General features: G+C 42.2%; 1 protein-coding gene across 1 annotated transcript in view; it reads left to right on the top strand.

Moving 5' to 3' along the window:
• PTPN3 (protein tyrosine phosphatase, non-receptor type 3) overlaps positions 1-26,435 on the top strand; it is a 114,740-nt gene that overhangs the window by 16,913 nt on the left and 71,392 nt on the right. The window contains exons 2-5 of the mRNA XM_008579420.1: positions 14,979-15,133; positions 23,315-23,422; positions 23,496-23,541; positions 26,083-26,161. Of these exons, the coding sequence (XP_008577642.1) occupies positions 14,996-15,133; positions 23,315-23,422; positions 23,496-23,541; positions 26,083-26,161 (371 nt within the window). The 5' untranslated portion in view covers positions 14,979-14,995. The remainder of the gene's footprint in view (positions 1-14,978; positions 15,134-23,314; positions 23,423-23,495; positions 23,542-26,082; positions 26,162-26,435) is intronic.

Consider the following 26,435-nt stretch of genomic DNA (forward strand, 5'->3'; position numbering starts at 1 on the left):
TTCACATCATGTACAAAAATGAACTCAAAATGGATCAGTGCTCTACATATAGGAGCTAAAGCCATAAAATTGTTAGGATAAAGTATAAGGATAAATCTTCATGACCATGGATTTAGCAATGCATTCTTAGATACACCAAAAGCATAAGCAAAAAATAGGTAAATTGGACTTCATCAAAATTAAAACTCCTTTGTACACGAAAGGACATTGTCAATAAACTGAAAAGACAACCTTCAGAATGGGAGAAAATATTTTCAAATCATGAAAATATTTTCAGATCTGATAAAGATTTAATATTCAAAATATAAAGAGTTCCTAAAACTTGACAACCCAAATTAAGATAAACCCAATTTGAAAACGGGCGGACAACTTGAAGACATTTCTTAAAGATGTGCAAATGGTCAATAAGTCCACAAAAAGATGCTCAACATCATTAGTCATGAAAATGCAAATTAAAGACACAGTGAGACACCACTGCATACCTACTAGAATGGGTGTAATAAAATAAAGGAAAATAACAAGAATTGGTGAGGATGTGGAGAAATACGAACACTCTAACATTGCTGCTGGGAGTGTAAATTAGTGCAGCCTGTGTAGAAAACACTTTGATGGTTCCTCAGTGAGCTAAATAAGAATTATCATATGACCCAGCAATGCCACTCCTAGGTACACACCTGAAAGAATTGAAAACAGGGACTCAAACACATGCTCATACACCAGTGTTCATTGCAGCACTATTCACAACAGCCAGGTGGTGGGAACAGCCCAAATGTCCATCGACAGATGAATTGGTAAACAAAATGAATAGTACTCAGTCATAAAAAGGAATAAAGTTCTGACACGTGCTAAAACATGCATGAACCATAAAAACACTATGCTAAATGAAATAAGCCAGACACAAAAGGGCAGATATCATTTGATTCCACTTACATGAAATGTCTAGAATAGGGAAGTTCATAGAGACAGAAAGTAGATTAGAGGTTGCCAGGGCTTAGAGGAGGGGTGAATGGGGAATTATTGCCTCATGGGTACAGAGTTTCTGTTTGAGGGGATGAAAAATTTCTGGAAATAGTGGTGATGGTTGCACAACATTGTGAATGTAATTTATGCCACTGAATTGTACACTTAAAAAAGGCTAAAATGGCAAATTTTATATCCTATATATTTTTAAATACCACAATCAAAAAAAAAAAGACCAGAGCAGGTAGTGTGATTTCTGGGAGGAACATGGCTCTGTCAGGAGCCACTAGGTTTGGATTCTGCCCTGCAGCCAGATAACCTCATGTGTGAAGCCTGTTCTCTCTTCTGGTGTGAGAGTTGAGTAAGGTGACGGGCGGAGGGTATCTCATGGGTCATGGGGGATGCTCAAGGAACACCTGCCCATCCCCGTTAATTCCATCCTTTTCGTGTAGAAGATTGTTCTGACTGGTAGAAAAGTCAGAAAACAATAAACTTGGTGATTTCGCCAAAATTGCCATCAAGGATCTGCTCACTTGCTTTGCCGTTTTCTTCTAGGCAGTGGTCCAGCCAGCCCCCCACTGTCATCTCGTTCCCACTCATCTTTGGTGTTTGTGCCCTAAAGCAGGACTCACCTGGGCCCCACTTCCCTGACATTTGTGCATGACCTTGGTCACATGTTCCTTCTTCCTTCTCTGGGTTTACTGTGGGTTCTTTTTGAAATCTGAGCTCTACTAATAAGAAGTCATCCGAACACCCAGCCATGATTATGTACACTCACTTGGTGAAATATTGTCAAGCTATTACAAAAAAGGTCAGTGGAGTGTTTGAAATACCTGTACAAATGTTGGATAATGAGAAAGAGTAGAATATCTATCTGATGGTATAGACATTACGAGCACAACTTTTTAAGAAACATACCCCAAAACAAACAAGACAACAGTTGCCAGTTGGCTTATTTTGTTCAATGTGAGCACGTCAGAGCCGCAGGTCTGCTGAGTTGCCCTCTCCTCTTCCTCCAGGGTTAGCTACATCAGGTGGTCAGAGCCACTTTGCTGTTCCACAGCCATTGAGGCAGATTCTGCCCTCCCCAAGCATCACCCATGGTCAGTTGGAAGAACCTCAAGGTTTAGACACTGTGAGGCTGTCCTGGGTCCTCCTGGAGACCAAGGCCCCCGCTACACCCAAAACATTCCCCCCCCCCAAGTTTTTCAATTAACCCCACCCAATGATTGTTCTCATCAGACCCTTGGCATAGAGCCAGAAGGTGTGCCCCTAAAAGTAAGTGAGCAAAGGTCTGAGTGAGCTCAAGTTTATTGAGAAGCACAGCTTTCCGGGCTGTAGGAGTCCTAGTGGTTTCGAAATCCCTGGAGGCAGGTGCAGTGAGAAGGGAGACTGGCTGGGGCCAGCCGGGGCAAGCCACTCACTCAAGACCTCCCTAGAAAGAGTGGCCGGCAGTGGGTAAGAGAGGGTTGAGGCCAAACCCAGGAAATGAGGTGGCCCACTCCTGCCTTCCTGCTGCTAATAATTAACCCAGGGATGGCCTTGTTGGCTGGAAGGGCCTTTAGACATCATGTGATGCGTGCCAGCCCATGCCTTTTGCAAAAGTGAAAGGAAGTTATTTACCACAGCATGCTGTCCACATTTTAATGTTTCTGAAATTGCCACAACCCTCACAGTCAAAGGGTGCTTCAGATGTGCTGTTTCTTTAAAATAATTTTTGTAAATCTGTTAAACCAGTTGTGTCATCTTAGAGCAGTGGTGATGTGGTAATAAATACCCAAATCATTACTCAGGTTTCTGATATTGCAGAATTAATTAGGAGGAAAGAAGGTTTTCTGGACCATTTCCTTCATAAGAGGAAATTTACCAACATGTGAGCCTTGGGGTGTGTTTATGAAGATTATCTCAAAAGGGTAAGAACATACCTTTAATCAGTAAATTACAGAGACAATAGTGATTATGTGTGGGGCCTTCCCCCCCACACACAGTGAGTCACCTGTAACTCACCTTCCTCCTGGTCATGTGGGTCAGTGGACTCAGAGTGGGGAGGGGTGTGATGCCCCGACCTCAGCTTGGGATCATCACCCCATTCAGAGTCTGACTGGCGGCCTGGCTGTGGTTACCTGAGTCTAATCTACTGATCTGTGAAATGGGAATAGCATTGCAGCTGCCAGGCCCAGTCAGAACCAATGGAGTCAGGAGTGTTGGGCGTGGAAGTGTTTGGAAAACTCTGCAGCCCAGTAGGACAGGAAGCCTGGGGATGGGAGTGGACATGGACCAGAGGTTTAGGAGCAAGACAGAGGGAAAGGGCAGTAATACAGAGGCAGTACTCAACAGTGGCTGGTGTTAGGCTGGCCCCTCCGCTGCGTTAGGTACAAAATCGTTGTTCCTCAGAATCATTTACAGACAAGGAAACTGAGACTTATAACATTAATTTGTCCAGGGCCATTCAGCTTGGGAGTGGCAGAGCAGAGACTGTAACCCAGGACTGGCTTTATTCCTTCAAACCACCAATTGACCCTGGCCAGCTGAGACCCATGGGAGCCCCCAGGCAAAAATGTTCCTGGTCCAAGTCACGAAGTGCTCCTTGAAATCAAGGAATGGGTTGTATTTATCTCTGTATTCATAGCTGTCTGCATGTGAAAGGCCTCTGTACAGATAAATGCAACAGCAGCAGCAATAAAATACATTATTTTCTTTTTTTATAGAGCTTAAACTATTTTATTTTTTTAATGACAATTATACATTCCTCTCCTGTATTTTTTATTGTATATTTTTAAGGTGTACAACATGATGTTTTGATACACATATATACGTTTCACTCAGTTATTCCTAAATACTATTATTCTGATTTACATTTTGGCATGCCTTTTATGTCTTTTTTTGAGTTTTCTTTCATTAATTTTCTGACTCCATTTTCTCAAGACACAAAGCCCTGGAACTCTGAACAGTCTGCATAAAAATACATTTTATCTTGGTTTCTAGAGGCACTGGCAACCAGCAGGGTTATTGTACCTAATATAACCTGAGATGGCCCTTCGGATTAAAACCTTACAGGCAGAGGATTTTAAAGCTGAAAGGAGCCTTAGAGAGCTCTAAGCTGAGAAACCAAGCCAAGAAAACGTGGGGTGGTGACTTCCTAAGTCACCTGGGTGATTAGTGACAAACGGGGTGATGCTTTTTGAGGGGGTTGAGGTGGAGGGGTTTTTCTGTGTTTCCTTGAGATGAAATTATGGCGAAGGTTACTGGTGGTGGAAACGTGGGGTGGTGACTTCCTAAGTCACCTGGGTGATTAGTGACAAACGGGGTGATGCTTTTTGAGGGGGTAGAGGTGGAGGGGTTTTTCTGTGTTTCCTTGAGATGAAATTATGGCGAAGGTTACTGGTGGTGAGGATTGGGTTTCTCTGGCTGGACTGCCGCTGGCTTCAGATTCCTTGGCAGTTACAGAGGCTGGCGGGATGGGCTGGTTGTGAGATTCCATCTTCTTGGCTGGGATGCGCTGTGATTAGCACATTTCAAGCCTTTCAAAGTGACTTTAGCTGTTTTCTTTTCTGAAAGCTTCTCCTGCTTTTGGCTGTAAGGGAGTTGGGGCCAGAGCCTAAGATAGAAATACCATGGACCGACACCCAAATGGGCGTGTCTGTGCCTGAGGACAAATATTAGCACAGTATTTTTGTAAAGTTTATGCAACTTGATTCATGTCCCTGTAGAGTAAATTTGTTCCATCCTGTTTTCCAGTCTGTTTGGGACTTAGTGGAACTATTCAGAGGGAAAATGAAAAGAGATTGGTAGCTTAATTTTAGGTAGAAACAGCTAAAAATGTAAAAGCATTCACCCTTGTCTATTTTTTGAGCCTTACATATTACTTTTTGTTCATATTCTTTTATCCCCTATTTCATGGTTTGATGGGCCATTTTAGTTTTTTCCAAGAATGAGGTAACCATTTAGAATTATTTCCCATGAGAAATCTGTGTAAGGAAATCTAATTTTGAACAGTGCTGCCTTGAGTGAGGCTTATATGTACAGAAATTTAACTTTGTCACTGTTGAAACAGGAGTCATGATAGAAGCTTGGTCTGGAAGCCTAAAGTTCACCCATTCCAATCTCTCCAGTGTCATTCTGTCCTCTGCAGCCTCTGACCAAGGGTCTCATCCATTTTCTCTGCTTGATTACCTCCAGTGACAGGGAGCTCCCTCCCTTCTGAGGCAGTCACTTCCCTATTTGTGCAGCCTTGACTTTTCAAAAGCTCTTTCTTCTGTTGAGGAGAAATCTCTTTCAGCTTCTACCCATTGAACCGTTGGGGCCTAAAAAAAATTACTCTAATGATAGTAGCTAGGTGCCAGTTCATTTACGTACATCTTATCTACAGTACCTAAAACAACCTTGGAAAGCGGAGGAATCCCCCCTAGAAGTCCTAGGGAAACTGAGTCTCAGAGATGGTAAGCCATCTCTTTAATGTTCATCTCTCAGTTAGTGAGTGGTTAAGTTGGGATTCCTCCCAACTCACCGCTGACTGATTCTGATGCTGGTGTCTTTCTTACAGCTTCACACCATATTCTGATTCTTCCTCAGTGTGAAAGCCCCTTGGATTTTTGAAGAACCTAATCTTACCCTCCCTGACATTTCTCTAGGATTTCAGTGCATCCTTAGATTCTCCTGCTGAATCTGTTTCTGTGGAGTTCCTAAAATGTGCACGCACTTTCCACTCCCAGCCTGTGTGCGTGTAGTTTGCAGTGTCTTGAATGCCACTTCTTCCCCCTTGCCGGTTTCCCTTTATCCTGCAAGATTCCTGATGAAGCCTTTGTGAACTGGTCCCTCCACCCAGCCCACCCTGGTGGGGTCAAGCATTCCTCTCCCCTAGAACATGATACGCAAGCACCTCTGCCTTTCCTCCCACCCCCATTCCACTCCCTGGCCTGCGCAGAGAAGGTGTGGAGTAAATGAATATTGAGTGAGTAAATGGTCCGGAACTCCTTTGCCAAAGTAATAACAAAGGAGGCTAAAAGTAATTATAAACAAGATAGACAGGTCTGTGAAACTGTAGTCCTTGTAGTCCCTTGCAGGAATTTGGCTGGTTGCTTGGAGGCTGTTGGGGGACAGTTTGTCTGGTGGTAAGTCCTAGAAGTCATTTTCTTCAGCATGGTTTTGTTGAAACCCTCCGTGGGCTGGCATTTGTCCCCTTTTTCTGCCAGGAGACAGGTCTGCTGGCTCTTAAGTTTCTGGGCTCACCAAGGTGGCATGTCATGGGAAAGGTATACCAGTCACCATTGAATGACATCGTGGGCGAGTCCAAATCCCAGCCCCTCTCACTTCTCTGCAGCCCACACCATGCAAGCCACCAAAAGCCATCTGTATGTGCACCTAGCAACAACCCTGGGAGAGCTGAGTCCTGTGAAATTTGGGGGTGTATGGTTTAGCACTGCACCATGATAACATTTTCTTAAACATGCTAAAAAAAATACTTCTAAAAAATCTCACTTAAAAACATCTTATGAAAACGGTGTTGTAAGTAAGGAGAGTGGTCACCTTTGGAGGGTCGAGTCAGGAGGAGGAGGAGGGGCTTCTGCAGGCTTCTTGAGATCTGTACAAGTTAAGGTTTATGCTTTTTTTCTCTGTGATACTTGGAGAAAAAGTTTTGTTGTTTTTTTTTTTTTTAATGTCTTTATTTAATATGCTCAGCATGGGTTTTCTGCTGGTTTAGGAGCCAACTTTGTGTTTAAATTAGGTAGTTTCTGGTCACAACGCTGAAAGCTGGGCTCATGGCACGGAAGAGGTTGGTTTCTCTTTATAGCAACATTACCTCTTCCCCGAAACTGCCTGCAGCTCCCGCAGCATTCCTTACCTTGACTTCGGGGAGCTTAAAACTACTGCTTGTTATCCTCCCAGTATCAAGTGTAACTTTTTTATTTTGTTAGTTTTGCAAGTGTCATGGTGTTGAACTTATAAATAAAACCTATAAATAAACCCCAACTCCATAATAAGAAAACTATTTGACATTTTGAAGATGTATGAGAGGAAGGGCACTAATTACGGGTTTCTGTTTGAATACAACTGATCCTACAAATTACTCCGTCCCAGCTTCTCAGGGGTTTCAGTCAGAGAGCCACTCCCTGAACAAATTATAGGATCTGTGGAACAAATGATTTGATCCCAAGATTGTATTTCTGGAGTATTAGGTTTGATAATTGCAATATAATTTGACTATTGGACTGTGCTGTTAAAGTGACTGAGCATTTTCTACCATGTGGAAGAGAATTAATATGAAGTCCAAGTGTTAAATACTTCCATAAATCCATTTTTTAATAAATAAAAGTTATTAAATACTTTTATAAATGTATGCCCAAGTTTAAAAAAATTTTGTGCACCAGTACTTGTATTGTCAGCAGTGATTATTTTATTAGCAGGTTTAAGCCTTAAAAATGTTATTTAAAAATTAATTTTTTGGTAGGCTCAGCATAAATTAGTTTATTGGCTTTAGTGTTGTATTAGCAATATGAAAATGCCTCCTTTAATGAATTGATTTTTCTAGTTTAGTAAGTATTCAGTAGCGATTATGTTTACTTTGAAAGCTAATTTTATAAATAAGTTAATATTTTTATACTTGCATTGTTATGCAGTGTTGTCCTTTGGAAATTAGAAAAAACAACTAAGTGGGAAAAATGGCAGAAGGCAGTGTTGATCAATTTAGGAAAATTATAGACTCATGAGGAAAAAGATTAAATTCCATGTATGTACCAGCTGTATGGTAACTTTGTTATCAGCTGCACATAATTTAAAATTAATAAAGTGAAATAATGTATATGGAAATGTTTTCTAAGATATATGGGCATTTCCCAAATGAAAACTAAATCACTAATTTTTAATTAGTTGGGCTGAATTTCATTAAGAACATTTGCAACCTAATAAATTACACGAAATGCATGCATCTTTTTCTTTTGTTGCTGCTTCTTTAAGAAAATGCTAGTTGACTCTGACATGTTTCCAAGAAAGGGTGAGCATTGTGAAGGTTCTGGGGTCTTTTTTAATAACTTTGATATTATGAATTGTCAAGAATTGGTGTCCGTGAATGAGAACTAATTTGAGTGAACAAGCCAAGACATCTGGTTGCATAATATCAAGTGATAGAGTCCGTTTTGAACTAACATAATTTTCATGTTGCTTTCTTCTTTATTTTGACAACAGTGCTAAATCCCGAACTGACATATAGACTGGAAAATCTGTTACTTCATCAACAATGACTTAGGAAACACTTCTCCCAGACTGAGTGATGGGACAGCTGCTAAGCTGTGGAAACTCTTTTTAGCTCTGCGAAGCAACTTGTAATGTAGACAGGAAAACTGACATAAGGACACCGACCTACCCAAGAAGCTGGCTATAGGCTCAGAAGGTTAAAACTGAAAGGAGACCCAGACATTGTCTGGTTGAGGGTTTTCTGCCATGTGCCTCTTAGACCACCTGCATCATTGTCACGGGAGACAGAGGAGTTTAAGGGGGATACTTATTAAAAATGCAACTTCTTTAAGTAAGAGAAGGCATGATCCTGGTTTGGATCCTAGATCAGGAGGAAAGAAATAAAAGACATCATCAGAACAATTAGCAAAATTTTAATATGGACTGTATGTTAGATAACTGTTTTATCAACGTTAAGTTTCTTCAGTGTGATAGTTGTATGGTGGTTATGAAATGTCCTTGTTCTTAGGAAATGCATGCTAAAATATTTGGAGGTAAAGGGGCATGATGCCTACAGTAAGTGGTTCAGAGAAAAGCATGGTGTGTGTGTGTGTGTGTGTGTGTGTGTGTGTGTGTGTGTGTGTACATACGTGTGTACAGAAGAGAGAGAGAAAGTGTATGTGGTTAACAGTTGAATTCAGGCCAAGGGGGGATTTATAGAAATTGTTTTTCTTGCAACTTTTCTATAAGTTTGGGGGGAAAAAATTTTTAAGTTATAAAATGCAATTTCCTCTGTCTTTACTGAACCCAAATCTCTATGGCTGGTGCACAAGAATCTGCATTTTAACAAGCTCCCCAGATGATTCTTATGTACACTAGTTTTATATGTTACTTGTTAAAAAGAAAGACTAATTTTAATCCTTGTCTTTTTTTCTAGGAACAGTCATTACGCATACATTCTCACAGTTCAGTCTCTCATCTTAGTGCTTGAATAAATGATAAATCCCCTCCCAAATATTTTTAAAATTTATCTTTAGAAAGGAGAATCCCACTTACTTCAGAGTAGTTTGAGGAACTAACAGGCCCGGCCTTGAGACAGACTGGAACCAGAAGCTGTCCTGTGTGAGGTGCAGACAGCAATTGGAAAGTGTGGTTTATGTTTTCCCATTGATGCACAGTAAAGTCATAAGACATGTAAGGGGTCATTAGCGTCCTGGCTGGCCCCCTGAAGACTTGGTTAGCACATAATGGAGCCCAACTTCTGTGTGTTTACAGTGCAAAGAAACAGAAAGCAATACTGGTAGTGTATTAGCAGCCAAATAAATAAATAATGTCTTCAATACGTTAAATATTGGTATTTGACGAGAAGCATACTTAAATTGGTGAGTCATTGTCTAGCATGGCTGATAGTACATGTACTTTTTGGTGCTAGCAATATCCCTCTCCAGCAGATCTGTCATCTGTTGAGGCTCATAAATAGCAAAAAAAAAAAAAAATTCAGGAAGAAGAAAGAGCCTTCCTGAGTTCACTAGGAAAGAGGAGTTAGGGAAGGGTAATTGGGCTACAGAGAAGGCCTTATGTACCCTGAGAGGGATTTCTGAAATAAGCTGAGCTGTGAGTGAGAAACAAGAAAAGGGCAGAACCATCCTTGTTTCCCTCCAGGAGGAAGTCATAGGGTAGAAGGTGAAGTGTCTTCCTCTGGCTGCCACTAGGTGGTAGCATTGGCCTAGGCCAGCTGTATTATCATTCAGGTTGATTCCAGCAGAGAGCCACCCATGGTTCATTTATACAGGTTACTCACAAATCAGGTGTTTATCAATCAGGACAGCCTTCTTTTTAATCCTTCTTTTTTAAAAAACTGAAACTTATATTCTTGAGTTAGAGGCCTAAGTTCCTTATTTTTAAGAATGAGGGTGTGAAAAGATTTGCACTTCCTTTTAAAATAATCACAATGGAGTTGGGTTTGCTGTCTCACTTGCGTATGCTCCACTCCCTTCTTTTTGTTTGTGGCTCATTGGCTTGTGAAAGAACGAAGTTCCCCAGATCAGAACGTAGACAGACCCTTAGGAAAAAAGCTGCGGCATTACCTGTCCCCTGTCTCAGGCTCCAGGGCCGTCAGGGAGGGACTGTAGTAGAAGCCCTGTTACCCAACCCTGACCACACGGGCCCCGATGTCCACATGCCCAAGGCATGTGCCAACATGCTCCTGCTTCTTGCACCACTGAATTTGCAGAGTAGCTCAAAGGTATATCACATATCTATAAAAACAACTACTTTTTAACTCTAGCAGGCTGTCTTTATTAAAATGAATAAAATGTTAAGAAATGGAACATTTATGTATCTGCAAGATATTTGAAATCAAGATTGCCCTACAAAATCTGAAATCTGTAGTCAGCACCTGATGGAATTAGAAGCTTAACATTATTAAAATGCCTTTTATAGAGTGCCTAGTATATGTCCACGTTACATAGGCACTTTACGTGTGCTAACTCTAACTCTCACAGTATTTAATGGACCCCTACAGTGTGCAAAGTGAGACGTTGCCTCTTTCCATAGTATGTTTTCCAAGTATAATCTTTGATTAGAAACTATATTCACAGTAGAACCTCTGTTGCTATCGTGCAAAGCATTCTAAAGCTGTTTGACTTTTTAAATTGTGCAGAGGATAGGCTTGGCTTCCATTTTGTAAAATGCATCAGCTGTGGCTGTAATTATTTGTGGTTATAAGAGGCCAGTGTGTTCCTGGTTGGGTTGTGGCTTTGTTTTGAATTAAGAGGCTTATAAAGGAAGCCATAGAAACCCTGAGTTCTCCAATTGCTGTAGTACAGGAAACCAGGGCGGTTAGTCGGCATCCATTGTCCCCACCAGATTGTTTAAGATATAATTTCAAGACAATCTGAAAACACCGCATGGCTCAATTATGTGGTTATTCAGCATCAGACTCATTCTTATCAAGGTTTGCTTTAGGAACAATTGTAGGAAGAACGTTTCTGCAACTTTCTTAAAATCCCTATTTATGTATTGTCATTAGGCTCCAGGCCCTTTATGTAATAAGCAGAGATGGGAGTAAGGAGGGAAAGTCTGTCTCTTCTGGGTTGCTGGTCTACTTTATTTTGTCAGCTGACTGCGTGACTATGCTGAGGAGCATCATTAACCATGGTTAAATTAATAAGTCCCACTGGTACTCACGCCGGCACTAGCTATGAGGATCTGCTCAAGTGTAGAGCAGTTTGAAAATCGGTGCCTGCAATTGAAGCATCAGCCCATGTGACTTCCATTTGGACGCTCCTTATTGAAATCACTGTTGGTTCTTTCTGTCCATGGTCATTGTGTGATTATCTCTGTTTTAGCTGCTCTGCACAATGATGGCCCAACTTTTTCACTCGTGCCCCCACAGTGAATGGCTCAGATTCCACAGAGCCTGTTTTCTGAGTCTGACCATCCATCACACTGAGGTTTCTTGAAAATCCGCTGTTCTAGCCCTTGACTGCCTGGCCCTCTGAGTACTTCCTAAAGGGAATGTCATCCTGTGCCACACCCCAGGATGCTAAATCACCATCTGGGGTTGGAGCCAGGACAGGTATACTTTTTTAAAGCTCCCCAGGTGATTGTGCTGTGCACCTCCCACTAAAACCACACTTGTAATGGTTCATTGTATCTTTAAAAAAAAAAAAGTGTAACCTGCCTGAGAGTCTTAGACAAGAACTAAACAAATAAATTTGACATTTTTAAGTTCTATGTGGTTAAAGCATTACGGAACACATTTGTTGTCTTCTGATAACTTTCTGTGTTACTCAGAAAATGTATCCCTGCTTCTGATGACATTTTCATTGGAAAGGGCAAGGTGGAGGTGGCTGGGTGGGTGGAATTTTATAAGTGACTGAATAAGTTTCCTTGAACTGCCAGTCCCAGGAATTTATTAATATTTGAGATTCCCTGTCCCTATTTACGGAAGAATGGCAATGTACCTGGAGCTCTTTAAACACAATGATGAGGGACCAAGTGTACCCTTCTTCTATTGGATGTACTTTCTACCCACCTTTCATCTTCTTTGTTTTCTCTTCCTGCACCTGTGCCTCTGTGGTTCCCTGAGGCTTGGTTTTCAGGCCAGTCTGCTTTGTCCTCATCCCTCTGAGAGCTGAGTCACTACCCTTGCTACTGATTCCCAAATTTTTATCTGTGGTCCTGCCCTGATCTTTGGTGCTGCTTTTATAGTTATCTGTGACTTGCTTCCAACGGGGTCTACCCTGGATCAGCAGCTTGGGCATCACTTGGGAGGCGGAGAGGTGCAGATTCTTGGGCCCCACCCAGACCTACTTGAATCAGATTCTGCATTTCATCAGCAAGATCCCCAGTGCTCTGTATGCACCTTACAGTGTGAGAAGCGCTGGTCTCCAGGGCACCTCCACTCCACATTCTAATTAGACCCCTCACTCTCATTCCACTCTTCTCTCCTGCCTGCTCCCACCAACCCACGGTTGTCTACCAGGTTGTACAGCTATTTCAGACTATAAATCTTGGCTTCATTTCCTGTTTCATTCTTCCACTTATTCATTGATTCACTCAGATATTTATTGCCCACCTACCAGAGCTAGGTGTTAGAGAAACAGGGAGCAAAACCAAACCTGATTCCCACCCTCTTGGAACTTGGCGTCTAGTGGGAGAAGCAGATATTAAATACACCTTATCAGTTATAAGTGTGAAATTCTGATGAGCGCTACAGAAGAGAGCCTGTAACGCAAATATGTGACTGGTTAGGGAGACCAGGGAAGGCTCCCCTGAGGAAGTGATGCTTGTGCTGAGCACCAAGGAAGAATAGGAGTTAATGAGATGAAGAGGAGCAGGAAGAGCATTGCAGGCAGAAGGGATAAGCAGATGCATAAGCCCACTCATCAGAAAAGGTTACAGAGAATTAAAAAGAACATTTACTTCTCCTGAGACCGTCTCTATTTGCTCTTTCACCCAACACTGTTGGATGTACATTTCTATTCCCTAAGCCGAATTTGGTTTGCAGGAGTGCTTCCTATATTCTCTGTATAGGCTTAGACCCTTGCCCTTCCCACCTGCGTGATGTGATCATGCGCTCAGTCATATACCTTCCACCCTCTAGCCTTGCACTGCACAACTGAATTTACTAGTAAAGCCACTTTCCATGCTTTTCCCTAGTACCATGGCCAGATGTTAAAGTGCTCTCTAACTCCCTTTCTAAATGTACTTCTTTTTTTTAAGTAAACTTGTTATTAAAATATAACATACATACAGAGAAATGCACACATCATAAATGTAGAGCTTGATGAATTGTCACAGTGAGTACAGCAGTATCACAAGCTCCCACATCAAGGGGCCGGCCCGGTGGCGCACTGAACAACAGTGCGCCACTTGGGAGCGCGGTGGCGCTCCCGCCGAGGGTTCGGATCCCACATACAGACCGGTTCCCGCTCACTGGCTGAGCGAGGTGTGGGAGCAACACCGAGGGTTGCGATCCCGTTGCCGGTCCCGGTCCGGTACGGGCGCGACACTGAGGGTTGCGATCCATTGCCGGACACGAAAAAAGACAAAAAAAAAAAGCTCCCACATCAAGACAGAATATGAAAAGCATCCCAGAAGACCCTTGGGTTCCCCTCGCAGTTACTACACACAAGGTAACCACTGTTCTGTCTTCTATTGGCATTGATTAGTTTTGCCTGTTTTTTTAACTTAACGTGAGTGGAATCATGCTGTAGGTAATCTGTTGTGTCTGGCTTCTTTTGCTCAACATAATGTTAAAGGAATTCTTTAATGTCGTTGCACATTAACAGTTGTTAATTTCTTTCCTTTGCTGTACAGTAGTGCATAGTATGACTTTACCGCAATTTACCCAGTCTGTGATTGATGGGCATTTAGGTCTTTTTCAGTTTGGGACTATTATGAAGATTCTTATACACATTTTTTTCATGAATAAATGTACATTTTTCTGTTGGGAACAATTTCTAGGAATGGACTTGATATGTTTGTTACACAGGTAGATGCTGCTCAACAGTTTTCCAAAGTAGTTGCACTAACTGATGTTCTCACCAGCAGTGCAGACACCTTCTACAGTTTTGTCAGTCTTAAATTGTAGCCCTTCTGGTGGTATGTGGTACTTACTTTATGGTTTTAATTTGCATTTTTTTGACAACTGATGTCATTGACTTCCTGTTTCAGTTTTCTTCTCATTTTTCCACCATGTTCTTTTTCTCTTACTGATTCGTTAGGGGGACTTTATATATTCTTTGTGTGTGATTGCGTGTGTGTGTGTGTGTGTGTGTGTGTGTGTGTGTGTGTGTGTGTGTGTATGCAACATACGTATATATATGTTGCAAATATCTTCCCCCACTCTGTGGGTTGCCTTTTTGCTCTCCTAAATGGTATCTTTGAATGAATAGAAGTTCTTAATTTTAATATCAATTTATCAATACATTTTTTCTTGTTTTAAATCATATTTATCCTACATTTAGATCTGTAAAACATTAGAAGTAGAACACATAAATACGTAAAATAATAAAACATAAATGACAACTTAAAAGCCTGGGAAATAGAAATTAGAAGGCTTAGACTAAGGAGATACTAAGATACACAAAGAAACAAGCCACGTAACCTTATCAATATGTTATAATTGAGCGATAAATTTTGCTTTGAGCTTCTTAGAAGTCAGAACTCAAATGGAAACATTGTTTATTATCTAGTTCTCATTATCCATGGGTTCCTCAGGCAGTATTGTGATGATCAGATCTCACTGGGATGAAGGGTCTGGGTAAGCTGTGAAGTGCTTTCACAAGTAACTGGTCATTTGCATATTAAAACACTAACAGGTATATCTTATGTTGCAGGTTACTCAACGATAGTTATGACCTCCCGGTTACGTGCGTTGGGTGGAAGAATTAATAATATACGCACCTCAGAACTACCCAAAGAGAAGACTCGATCCGAAGTCATCTGCAGCATCCGCTTTCTGGATGGCTTGGTACAGACCTTTAAAGTTAACGTAAGTTTTCCACATTTTTTTTTTCCTGAATGAAGTCTCCTAAGAAATAGTTTGCATCTCTTGGCTTACGAAATGAAGAAAAAACTTATTTTAAAATGAAAGCGTGAGATCTCAGATCTTGAGTGTCAAGACTGGACTGGAAATACTCAAGAACTTTGCCCACTTTTCGCCTCTACCTGGAGGGAGTGTCTTTCCCCCTCCTCTTTGTGACATGAGTTGTACAATCCTTAGATGTTGCTGCTTCTGGGAAGTCCTCATCCATGTCTCGAAGCAGAGCTGGTTCTCAGATAATGGTGCCCTGTACGTGCTTTATTAGAGCCCATGTCACATTGCCTTTTTAATAATAGTTATAATAATTAGGTTATATGTCACCCATTACACCAAGAGCTCCTTGAGGACAGGAAAGATGTTGTTTCCCCTGTGCCTGGCACAGGGTTGGGCACAAAGCAGATGCTCATTATATGTGTAAGTGGGTGGGTCCTATGTGAGGTTAGTAAGATGGTCACCCTCGCAAATGGCAGTGCTCAGGGAGCCCATGGAAGAGCCAGGGCTGAAAACGAGGTATCTAGTCTTCCAGGCCAGCAGTGGGAAGATGCTTGAACAGTTGCATCACATACTACCCAGCCCCCCCTAGTCACCACCTAGGCCCATGACCTCTGCCTGTCCCTCCCATCCTTCGGTCAGCCCTAAAGGGGTCAACCCCAACCCTGAACCAACTGCCAACATCTTCCCCAGCCTGTAAAATTCAGTGTGCAAGGACATATGTCAGAAGGGAAGACAGGGGACAAGAGAACAATTGAGGGATAATGATAGGTCACAGGAATTTAAAGGATACCAAAAACTGGCCCCTGGGTCTTCCACCCTACCCACAAGTTTGCCTCCTGCTGACCCCAGGTCACTATAGACCTTGATGCAAGCCAGAGGAGGAGCAGTTTACATGAAGTCTTAGCATGGTGGGCGCGATAGCACCTTCCCAACCTGGGGTACAGCTGCCCAGTGTCTTGGCCACGGGCATTTCCCCATCAGTGGACTTAGTCAGGCAACTAAGGTTATAGGCATTTGGGCTCCTCACCTGGCAAAGAGTGAAAATGGGCAGTAGAGATGGATGTTCCCCAACTTTCTATCCTGCTCTTCTGCGCACTTCCACAACCACCCAAGCCTCCAGACATTCCCCAGGGTCAGAGCCTCATTCTTTGGTAGGTAGGAAATGTTACTGTATGTAGTAAGAAGGAAAAACTCCAGAAAGGGAGTTTCATTGTCTAGTTAGGTGTCTCCAAGTCTGACGGGGGGATAGAACATATACCTGTGACCTGTTTCTTAGGAAGCCAGGTTAGAGAAGAGTATCCTCTAGGGAGGACTATTCAGAAGAACTTCCTGCAGTGCTGGGAATGTTCCATATCTGCACTATCCATTATGTGAGCCACCATCCACATGTGGCAACTCATCACTTGAAATGTGGCTGGTATACATGAAGAACTAAATTTTTTATTTTATCTTAATTAAAATTTAAGTAGTCTTTTGTATTTAACAGCTCCCACTTTGGTCAGTGCAGCCCTAGTGAGCATTTCTTAAAATACTTTGGAACCTCTTAGGATGCATTGTTAAAAATACCAATCCCTTGTCCTACCTGGGTATTGAAACATATTCTGGGGGTGAGAAGGCATGAGAGTCGGTACTGGAACTTCTCCCCCTGCATTCTCGATGTGCATTGCACTTTGGAGAACTACAGATTGAGCGGCCTTTTGGCAGGTTCATAAGAGGGGACTTCAAAAAGTTCATGTGAAATGGAATTAAAAGATAAAAAGAAAAAAATATAAACTATTTCTCAACATAAGCTCCATCAAGTTCAAGGCACTTTTGTAAGCGATGGCAACAGCCATTTAGTCCATCCCCAAAGCACTGAAAGTCCTGGGAATTTAACCATGTCAGTGCAGTCTTTTTTACATTATTAACTGAAGAAAAATGGTTGCCCTTTAAAGATTTTTTAAGATTAGGAAACAAAAAGACATCAGATGGAGCCAAATCAGGACTGTGAGGTGGATGCCTAATGATATCCCATCAAAACTCTCACAAAATTGCCATCGTATGAGAGGAAGGAGCAGGAGCATTGTCATGGTGGAAAAAGACTGGCGAAGCTTTCCTGGGTGTTTTTCTGCTAAAGCTTTGGCTAACTTTCTCAAAACACTCTCATAATAAACAAATGTTACTGTTCTTTGGCCCTCCAGAAAATCAACAAGCAAGATGCCTGAGTATCCCAAAACTGTTGCCATGACCTGTTGCTCTTGACCAGTGTGCTTCTGTTTTGACTGAACTACTTCCACCACTTGGCAGCTATGGCTTTGATTGTGCTTTGTATTCAGGATCATACTGGCAAAGCCATGTTTCATATCCTGTTATAATTCTTCAAAGAAATGTTTCAGGATCTTGATCCTACTTGTTTGACATTTCCATTGAAAGCTATGCTCTTGTCTGCAGCTAATCTGGGGTCAACAGTTTTAGCACCCATTGAGCAGAAAGTTTGCTCAACTTTAATTTTTCAGTCAGAATTGTGTAAGCTGAACCAGTTGAGATGTCTGTGGTGTTGGCTGTTGTTTCTGCTGTTAACCATCGGTCTTCTTCAATCAGGATGCCAACGAGATTAACTTTTCTTTGCAAATTGATGCGGATGGTCTGCCACTGCGAGCTTCATCTCCAACATCTTCTTGTCCCTTTGAAGGAGTTATCCATTTGTAAACTGCTGATTTCTTTGGGGGCATTGCCCCCATAAACTTTTAGTAAAGCATCAGTGATTTCACTCTTCTTCCACCCAAGCTTCACCATCAATTTTGATGTTTGTTCTTCCTTCGGTTTCAGCAGCATTCATGTTGCTCTGATAGGGTCTCTTTTCACACTGATGTCTTATACTTATTGACTCCAACTAGATCCTGTTCAGGCATGATATAACACGTTAGTATGAGTTTATTTGGGTGCAGAAATTTTTGAAATCCATATATGGTTTTTTCATAATACACATTTTCCATGAACTTTTTTTTTAATTGAAAAATAATTGATTATGCATATTTGCAGGATACAGACTTGAATATCAATACCTGTGTACAATGCGTGATGATCAAATCAGGATACTTAGCATGTTCATCATTAGAAAACGTGATCATTCATTGTGTCCATTAACCAATTTCTCACTAATCCCCCTCCCCCTTTCCCACCTCTAGTAACCACGGTTGCATTCTCTCCTTCTGAAAGTTCAGCGTCTTATTGTGGTTGTGTCTGTCTGTCTCTCTCTCCCCTGCCCCCACTTATGAGTAAGAACATATGGTATTTCTCTTTCTGTGTCTGGCTTGTTTCACTTAATATAGTCTCCAGGCTCATCCACGGAGCTGTGAAAGGCAAAATTTCATTATTTTTTGTGGCCCGGTAGCATTCCACTGTGTATATATACCATGTTTTCCTTGTCTAGTTGTCCATTGATGGACATTTAGGTTGGTTCCATATCTTGGCTATTGTAAATAGATCTGTGATAAACATGGGAGTGCAGGTATCCCTTTGACATGATGATTTCCATTCCTTTGGGTATATACCCAGTAGTGGGATTGCTGGAATGTATGGCAGTTCCATCTGCAGTTGTATGAGGAAGCTCCATACTGTTTTCTATAATGGCTGTACTAATTTACAGTCCCAACAACAGTGTATAAGGGTTCCCCCTTTTTCTGCATCCTCACCAGCATTCATTATTCTCTGTCTTTTTGATAATAGCCAGTCTCACTGGGGTGAGATGATATCTCAATGTGGTTTTGATTTGTATTTCTCTGATGATTAGTGATGTTGAGCATTTTTTCATATACTTATTGGCCATTTGTACATCTTTTGAGAAATGTCTATTCAGCTCCTTTGCCCATTTTTTAATGGGATTATTTGGTTTTTTACTGTTAAGTTGTTCGAGTTCCTTATATATTCTGGATATTAATCCCTTGTCAGATGTGTAGTTTGCAAATATTTTCTCCTATTCTGTAGGTTGTCTTTCATGCTGTTGATTGTTTCCTTTGTTATGTAGAAGGTTTTTAGTTTGATATATTTGTTTATATTTTCTTTTGTTGCCCATACTTATGAGGTCTTACTCATAGTCTTTTTTTGCCCAGTCCTACATCCTGAAGTGTTTCCCATGTCTTCTTCTAGGAGTTTTATAGTTTTAGGTCTTCTATTTAAGCCTTTACTCTATTTTGAGTTGATTTGGGTATATGGCAAGATATATTGGTCTAATTTCGTTATCCTACACGTGGATATCCAGTTTTCCCACACCATTTGCTGAAGAGGTTGTCCTTTCTCCAAGGTATGTTATTGGCGCCTCTATCAAAGATCAGTCAGCTGTAAGTACACAGGTTGATTTCTGGGTTCTCTATTTTGTTCCTTTGGTCCATGTGTCTGTTTATATGCCAATCCCATGCTGTTTTTCCATGAAGTTTTTGAAGACTCCTCATACATATTTCCCTTAAAAAGCAACTGCTTTGGTTCTATAGAATCTTGTCTTATATCCAATTTCTTTTCTAACAAAGTTCTTTAGAATCTTGTTATTAAAGATCACAAATGTATAAAGATCACAAATGTCTCTTCCAGATGCTATAAACTGACAGCTTAATATGTGTCTGTCTCCTTTATTAAAATTTGTGTTTGTCTGTCTTGGAACTATTCTTTAACCATTTATCTTCTTCCTGACAAGAACACGAATGTTTGTTAGTATATACTCTATTATTCATTCAACAAATGTTTACTGAGCACCTACCATGTGCTAGATTTTGTTCTGAGTGGAAAGAATACAGTATTGAACAAAACAGCAGAATCCCTGCCCTTCTGAAGCTGACATCCTAGTAGGAGGAGATGGACCGTAAACCAATGTATACTGTATCAGGTGGTATTAAGTGCTTTGAAGAAAAGTAAAGTGGGATAAGGGGGAGAGAGTACCAGAGCAGGACAAGAGATGGGGCTGCCATTTACAGATGTGATCAAGGAAGGCTTCACTGATAAAGTGAAAGAACTCTGTGGTTGTCTAGAGGAGACACATCCCAGAGAAAGGGAACAGTCGTGCAAAGGCTCTGAGGCAGGAGCCTGCTTAGTGTGGCTGCAGAACAGTATGGAAGCCAGTTAAGTCTGGAGTGTAATGTGCAAGGGGAGAGTAGCGGGAGACAAGGTCAGAGAGAGAGCAGGTGTTGGGGTGCAGGGTGGGGAGCAGGTAGAGCCTTGTAGTTCATTCTCAGGGCACTGGTTTTTCTTCTACGTGAGGTAGAAAGCATTGGTAGGTTTGGGCAGAGACCTGACATGATCTGGCTCAAGTATCAGTCTGGATGCTCTGTGGACAGTAGATCGTGGGAGGGAAAGTGCTCAGAGACTGTTGTAACAGTCCAGGGGAGCAATGATGATAATTGGTTAGGGCGGTCATATGGAGGTGGATAAGAGGAAACCAAGTCTGGAAATACTTTGAAGGTGGAGCCAAATAGTATTTGCTGATAAATGGGATTTGGGATGTGTAAAAATGAGGCCTTAAGGTGACTTCAAAATTTTTCGGCTGGAGCAACTACCAAGATGGAGTTGCAGATCACAGAGATGGGGAGGACTGTGGAAAGAGCAGGTTTGGAGGTGGAAATAACCAGTTCTGTTTTAGACCTGTGGAGCTGGAGATACCTATTATTCGTCTATGTAAAAATGGTATTAGATCCAGAAGTCAGTAATCTAGGGACAGGTCCAGGCTAGGATACAAATGTGGATGTTACCAGAGTAGAGATGGTATTTCAAGCCATGAAACTGGATAGGATCACCTGGAAAGTGAGTAGACAGAAGATGTGAATGAGGCCCAGTGTTTAAAGGTTGGAGCAATGAGGAGCAGGCACTAAAGGAGACTGAGAAGGACCAACCAGGGAGGCAGGAGGAGACCAAGAGCAAATGTCTGAGAAACGCGGGTAAAAATGTGTTGTCTGGAGGAGGGGTGATCAGCTCTGTAAGAACGGGGTAAGGCAAGCACCTACTGGGACAGATAATCATGCAAAGGCTTAGAGCAGATACTGGCAAACCATGAGCACCCAGAAATTCTTAGTTATGAACATCATTGTTACCATCACGCTGCTTCCACGCAAGCTTCCAGCAGCGTGGTCCAAAGTTGACTCACCTTGAACTTGAGGAATGCGAGGGCCTGGTGGCAGTACAGAATATCCCTCAGCTTATATTTTCTGTTCGTGGGGATGGTTTGCACAGTCTCATTCAGACTCTTTAGACCAGACCATCTCATGACCAGGAGCAGGTGTCATCAGGACAGCTGACTTGGACATCAGTCATTCTCAGCGCAGGGAACAAGCCAGTCGCTATCAGTGACCGGGTACAGCAAAGATGACCACTTGTGGGGCAGGGGCCAGGCCGGGATATTTATTGTAGCTTTTATTATATTTAAATTCCTTTCGAGAATTGAGTGAATTACGCAGAATAGATACCCGAGTGTTTGAATTATGCACTCTAGAGGAGAAAGATGTGGTGTAGTAGGAATTCATGGCGTTTGGCGTCAGACAGACCGGAGACAGGCGGTCAGACCATCATCAGCCAATAGTGTGAAGTATGGAGCCCCTCCGTTTGTTCATCAGCAAGGGGGATAGTGATGACCACTTTGAGAAGTTGCTGCAAAGATTAGAAATCGTATGCAGAGGTACACGTGTTGTTATGTCTGGCTCTGTGTAGGTGTTCAATGAATTATAGTTGTTAATATATATTAAATATATAAAATCATGTATAAATAATAATAATTCCAACAAGGGGAGCAGATAGCTCTTTTGTGCATCAGGAGAGTATCTCATAACTTGGAATGTGTGGACTGGATCATTCTTTCCACACCCATGTGATGCTGTTGTGATGGCAAGTGCCCCAGGTAGAGGAAGCGGCAGGTACAGGGGCCCTCAGGCTGGAAAGGGGGTGTGTTTAGGAAATGCGCCTGTCTCCCTTTCCCCCACTTCAGAGCAGATAAAATGAGGCTGCCCCAAAGAAGTCACTGCAGGAGGGGCCCGACAGTTACCTAATTCTCCTATCCTGGTAACCATGACCTATTTTCACATACATTATCTGCCATCAGGCACTCAAAGAGCTACTTTGCCTGTTCTATACATGGGCTATTTCTGACTCATCCTGTCCTTAAGTTAAACAGTTTGGTTCAAAGGATTCCCAAGGAGTCTGCCTGTTAAAGTAGAATTTGCAATTTCCCAAACACTCCTGCTGGTTGCCACCCCTGTGCCTTTGTGCTGGGCCATCTGCTTCAAATGCCTTTTCTCAGCTGTGTGCCTGGAGGGGAGGGGTGATCCCTGTCACTCTCCCAAACCCAGATCAGGGGTTGCTTCCGCTTGTGCCCAGGTCGAATTGACCATTGGTGTTGTCTCCTTGGGTGTCCACTGTGTCTTGATCGTTTCACAGCACTTGACAATTTGTGTTAGAGGCACTGCTTCCACAGCTAGGGCAGGAAAGGGACGCTTGTTATGGCTGTGTCCCCTGCCCGCTCCGTAAACACTGAGCAGGGACGGCAGCTGCGTCCTGCTGTGGAGAGCAGTGTGGTTGAACGTCCCCATGTGCTTCTCACTTCAGATGATGAGAAGCAGCAAGGCAGATAATCCCACAGGGTGACAAAGGCCAAATCACTTTGAGGGCATTTTAAATGGCATTTGAGTATTCTTAGCCTTCTTCCTTTATGCTGTGAGTCAAGAGTTTTCGTTCCCTGTACACACTTCTGTGGCTTCTCCAGGGATAGGAGCCATAGACATGTCCCAAGGAGCCAACAGGAACCAACCTGGGATTAGCATTTTGCTGTGGATAATCCAAGGGGAGGTCACAGAGAGTTTACTGTAATTGTGACATCTGAGTTTTCCCATTTAGACATCATCACTTGGGAATCACAGCTATGGGGAAGGAAGAAACCTTAGAAAATTAAATTAAATTCCTATTGTCTTACATCATATTTATGTAGTTTTTTTTTTTTTTTTTAGCCGTCCTTCCCATGTTTCATGTGGCTTCTTAACTTGAAGTTTATAAAGACTTTTCTTATTGTGTGAAATGTGAGTGCGTAGTCTCTCTGAATATTTTAAGTCCGTTTTGCCTAAAGATGTTTTCACCACCGGTTAATTCATTTTAAGGTTTTCCACACTCTATCATTTTTTTTTCTAGAAGCAAGATACTGGTCAGGTTCTTCTGGATATGGCATACAACCACCTGGGTGTGACAGAAAAGGAGTATTTTGGTTTGCAACATGGCGATGACTCAGTAGACTCTCCTGTAAGTACCATCCCTTCAAAATGTGCTGAACTCTTGCATGGTTTAGTTTTATATCTTATGTTTTCTTACCCAGCAGAGATGGCTTGAATCAAGCAAACCCATCAGGAAGCAGTTAAAAGGTTGGTGTGATCTTTTCATTTCACTTAAACGTTAGGTGTTAGTGTATCCAGGCCTGTTTCTCTCCTCTGATCATCCGTGTGCCTGTAACATCTGGAACCTGGATTCTAGGCGTTCCAGGAGACGTGAATGAGCTGTCTTCACCCTGTCTGACTTCTGAGGTAACAGAGATGCACCCAGATCAGCCCTCGAGGATCCTTACCAGCTCTGGGCAAGAAAGGGAAAGGTGAGAGTAGACGGCCCAGAGCAAGGGAACCCACATTTCTTTTTACAAGGAAGGAAGGGGAAGGAGGATGGCCTTGCTCAGCCCAGTGTGAGAGCCAGGGTGGGAAAGAGACAGACAGACAGACACAAACCCCTAGGACTTTCCAATAGCACTGTGGCATTCACTGGAGACTGAACCATAGGCAGATAATGTCACAAATAGGTTAATCCATCTAAAACACAGTTTATCCGTCATGAGTGGATCCCAGGGCTGCAGGTTACCAGTTAGGTGGCCATTCAAGCCACACCCTCTGCCCTGATCTGTTCTCAGCCTGGTTTTCCAGCATTGCTGTCATCATTCCCTTTCACGTACCTTATGCCCCAGACAAACCTGGCAGGTTTGCAGGACCTTCTCTGTGCCTTCCCTCAGTCTCTTCCCTCTACTGGGAATGTTTTTCCTTCCCACTTGCCTATATCTAAACCTTTCCATTCTTCAAGGCTGCTCATCCCATCTCCTCTCCTACTAGAGGCCGTGACTGTGTCTATATTTCCCTCCATTTATCTTTGCTTTGAGGATCTGAACAGTCGCCCTCTTCTCATAGTTTTTTGCTTTTAGCTTATTTCAGGACTGCATGTTCCTTGAGGTTAGGACCTTTGTTACACTCCTGTCTGCATCCCTCACAGTGTCTCACAGGAGGTGGCTAGTGAATGATAGGAGCGGTGAAGGGCATACACATGATGCCTCACACACACACCTGCCCCCACCCCAGCACCCAGGTGGGAAGGAGTTAGACACACATAGCCCTGGCTCTGATCTCACTGCTGCCTTCACCTAGAGTCAGGTCCTCATGTCCTTAGTGTTCAGAAATACCCCTGGGAGCCACAAGCCACTTGCAGATAAATACCTTGCCCTGTCTGAATTCACAGGAATAAGCACACTCAAGGCACAGATAGGTGTTAGTCTCGTTAACTCATTCTTTCAGTGAACATGTCCTGAGCTCAGACTATGGCTAAGCTCTGGGAGTCCAGTCCAAGTCAGGTTTGGACCCTGCCCTCAAGGAGCTCACAGCCAAGTATGGAGACAGACAAAGCAGAGAGACAGTTCTGTGGTAGTACCAAGGACATGATGGGATGCTCTGGGTGCACAGAGGAGGACAAGAAAGATGCAGAGGCTGTTTGAGACATAAAAATGACAAGTTACAGAAGAAGGCAGGGGGAGGCTAAAGGGCATCCCAAGGCAGTGGGAAGACTTTGCTGTCCGCTGATGTGCAGGTGATCAGCCCGCATGCAGAGTTGTAGTGCCACCCACTGGTATCCAGATACGTGTGCAGTGGTACACTCAGGTGCACGCACACTGTTAGAGAGTCTTTGAACACAAGCCAGAGATGAAGACAGAAGGTGCTAAAGTGATGGGAGGGTGGAGCCCAGGATGAACTAAGGTAGAAGAGATCATTAGCAGGATCAGGGAGGGGAGCGGGCTGGAGAAGGACTTGGGTTTCAGAGAGCAAGAAAGTACTGAGCCCGTAGGCAGGGCTGGCAAATATTTACTGAGTGATGGAGGAGGACGACATTGACATGAAGATCTCAGGGACTTAGCACCACACTCTGATCTTCTCCTGTAGCCATATCCATCAGAAGAAATGAACAAATTTTATCTATACAAGTGAATTGACTCTTGGAGTTGATTCATAAAGCATCATGTTCATTGTGTAATATTCAATAGTATGTTAATCATTTAATATATTTTGCATTAAAAGCATGAAGTATTTTCCAGTATAAAAATGATTTTGAATTGTGGGATAGCAGAATCAAAAGCCTCAGTACTATGACTCTGGTTTTTATCACACGCTGTATGACCTAAGGCAAGTCACTTAGATCTCTCAGCCTGTTGGCTTATCTGTAAAACAGGGCTATCAATAGCAGCCTAGCCTACTCATAGTCATGGTGATGTTCAAATTCAAGAATGTACATGAAAATGTTTGAAAAGTATAAATCGCTATATAAATGTAAGCTATTATTTTTTGTGTGAATTTTGTATAATACACTGATTAAAGAATTTTTAAGATCCTAATACAGATAATGGAGTGCATTGTTTGAACACAGCCCTAAGTTAAACATGTAACTCTGTCTATGTTGATGTTGCATAAATATTTTATATTTTATAGACTAGGAGATTTCTGAGACAATCAACTTATGTACTCCTAATTTGAAATTAGCCCTTTTATAATGGAAAAAAACTATGGTTGAGTGAAAACTGCATCAATTATGGGAGAGTAGCAACTTACATACATTGACTTTTTTAAAGGGAAAATTTAATTTGTTTTTGAAAAATGTTGTAGGAGGTTTCCCCTGTACCCTGCATTTTCGAGTAAGATTTTTTATACCTGATCCCAACACACTGCAGCAAGAACAAACCAGGTAATAACATTTTTTTTTAAGTTTTCTATTTAGTATATAAAAATGAGTAACCACTAAAAATGTACTCTTCATTTTATAACCATGGCCAGATAACTTCATTTGGGTGTACACTGCACCAACAATTATGACCCAAGTAAAAATCCGTACTCATAATGAAATTTGAATTGGCTAGTTTGCAGTCTTGGCCCTACTTCTGTTACCTTCTGGTTTGATGCAATTCCCAGCACATGTACATCCACTTCCTCCTTCCTCGGGCACCTCCTTCCTCCTCCCC

The sequence above is a fragment of the Galeopterus variegatus genome, unplaced genomic scaffold (genome assembly GCF_000696425.1).
Source record: "Galeopterus variegatus unplaced genomic scaffold, G_variegatus-3.0.2 Scaffold1881, whole genome shotgun sequence".
NCBI classification, from domain to species: Eukaryota; Metazoa; Chordata; class Mammalia; order Dermoptera; family Cynocephalidae; genus Galeopterus; species Galeopterus variegatus.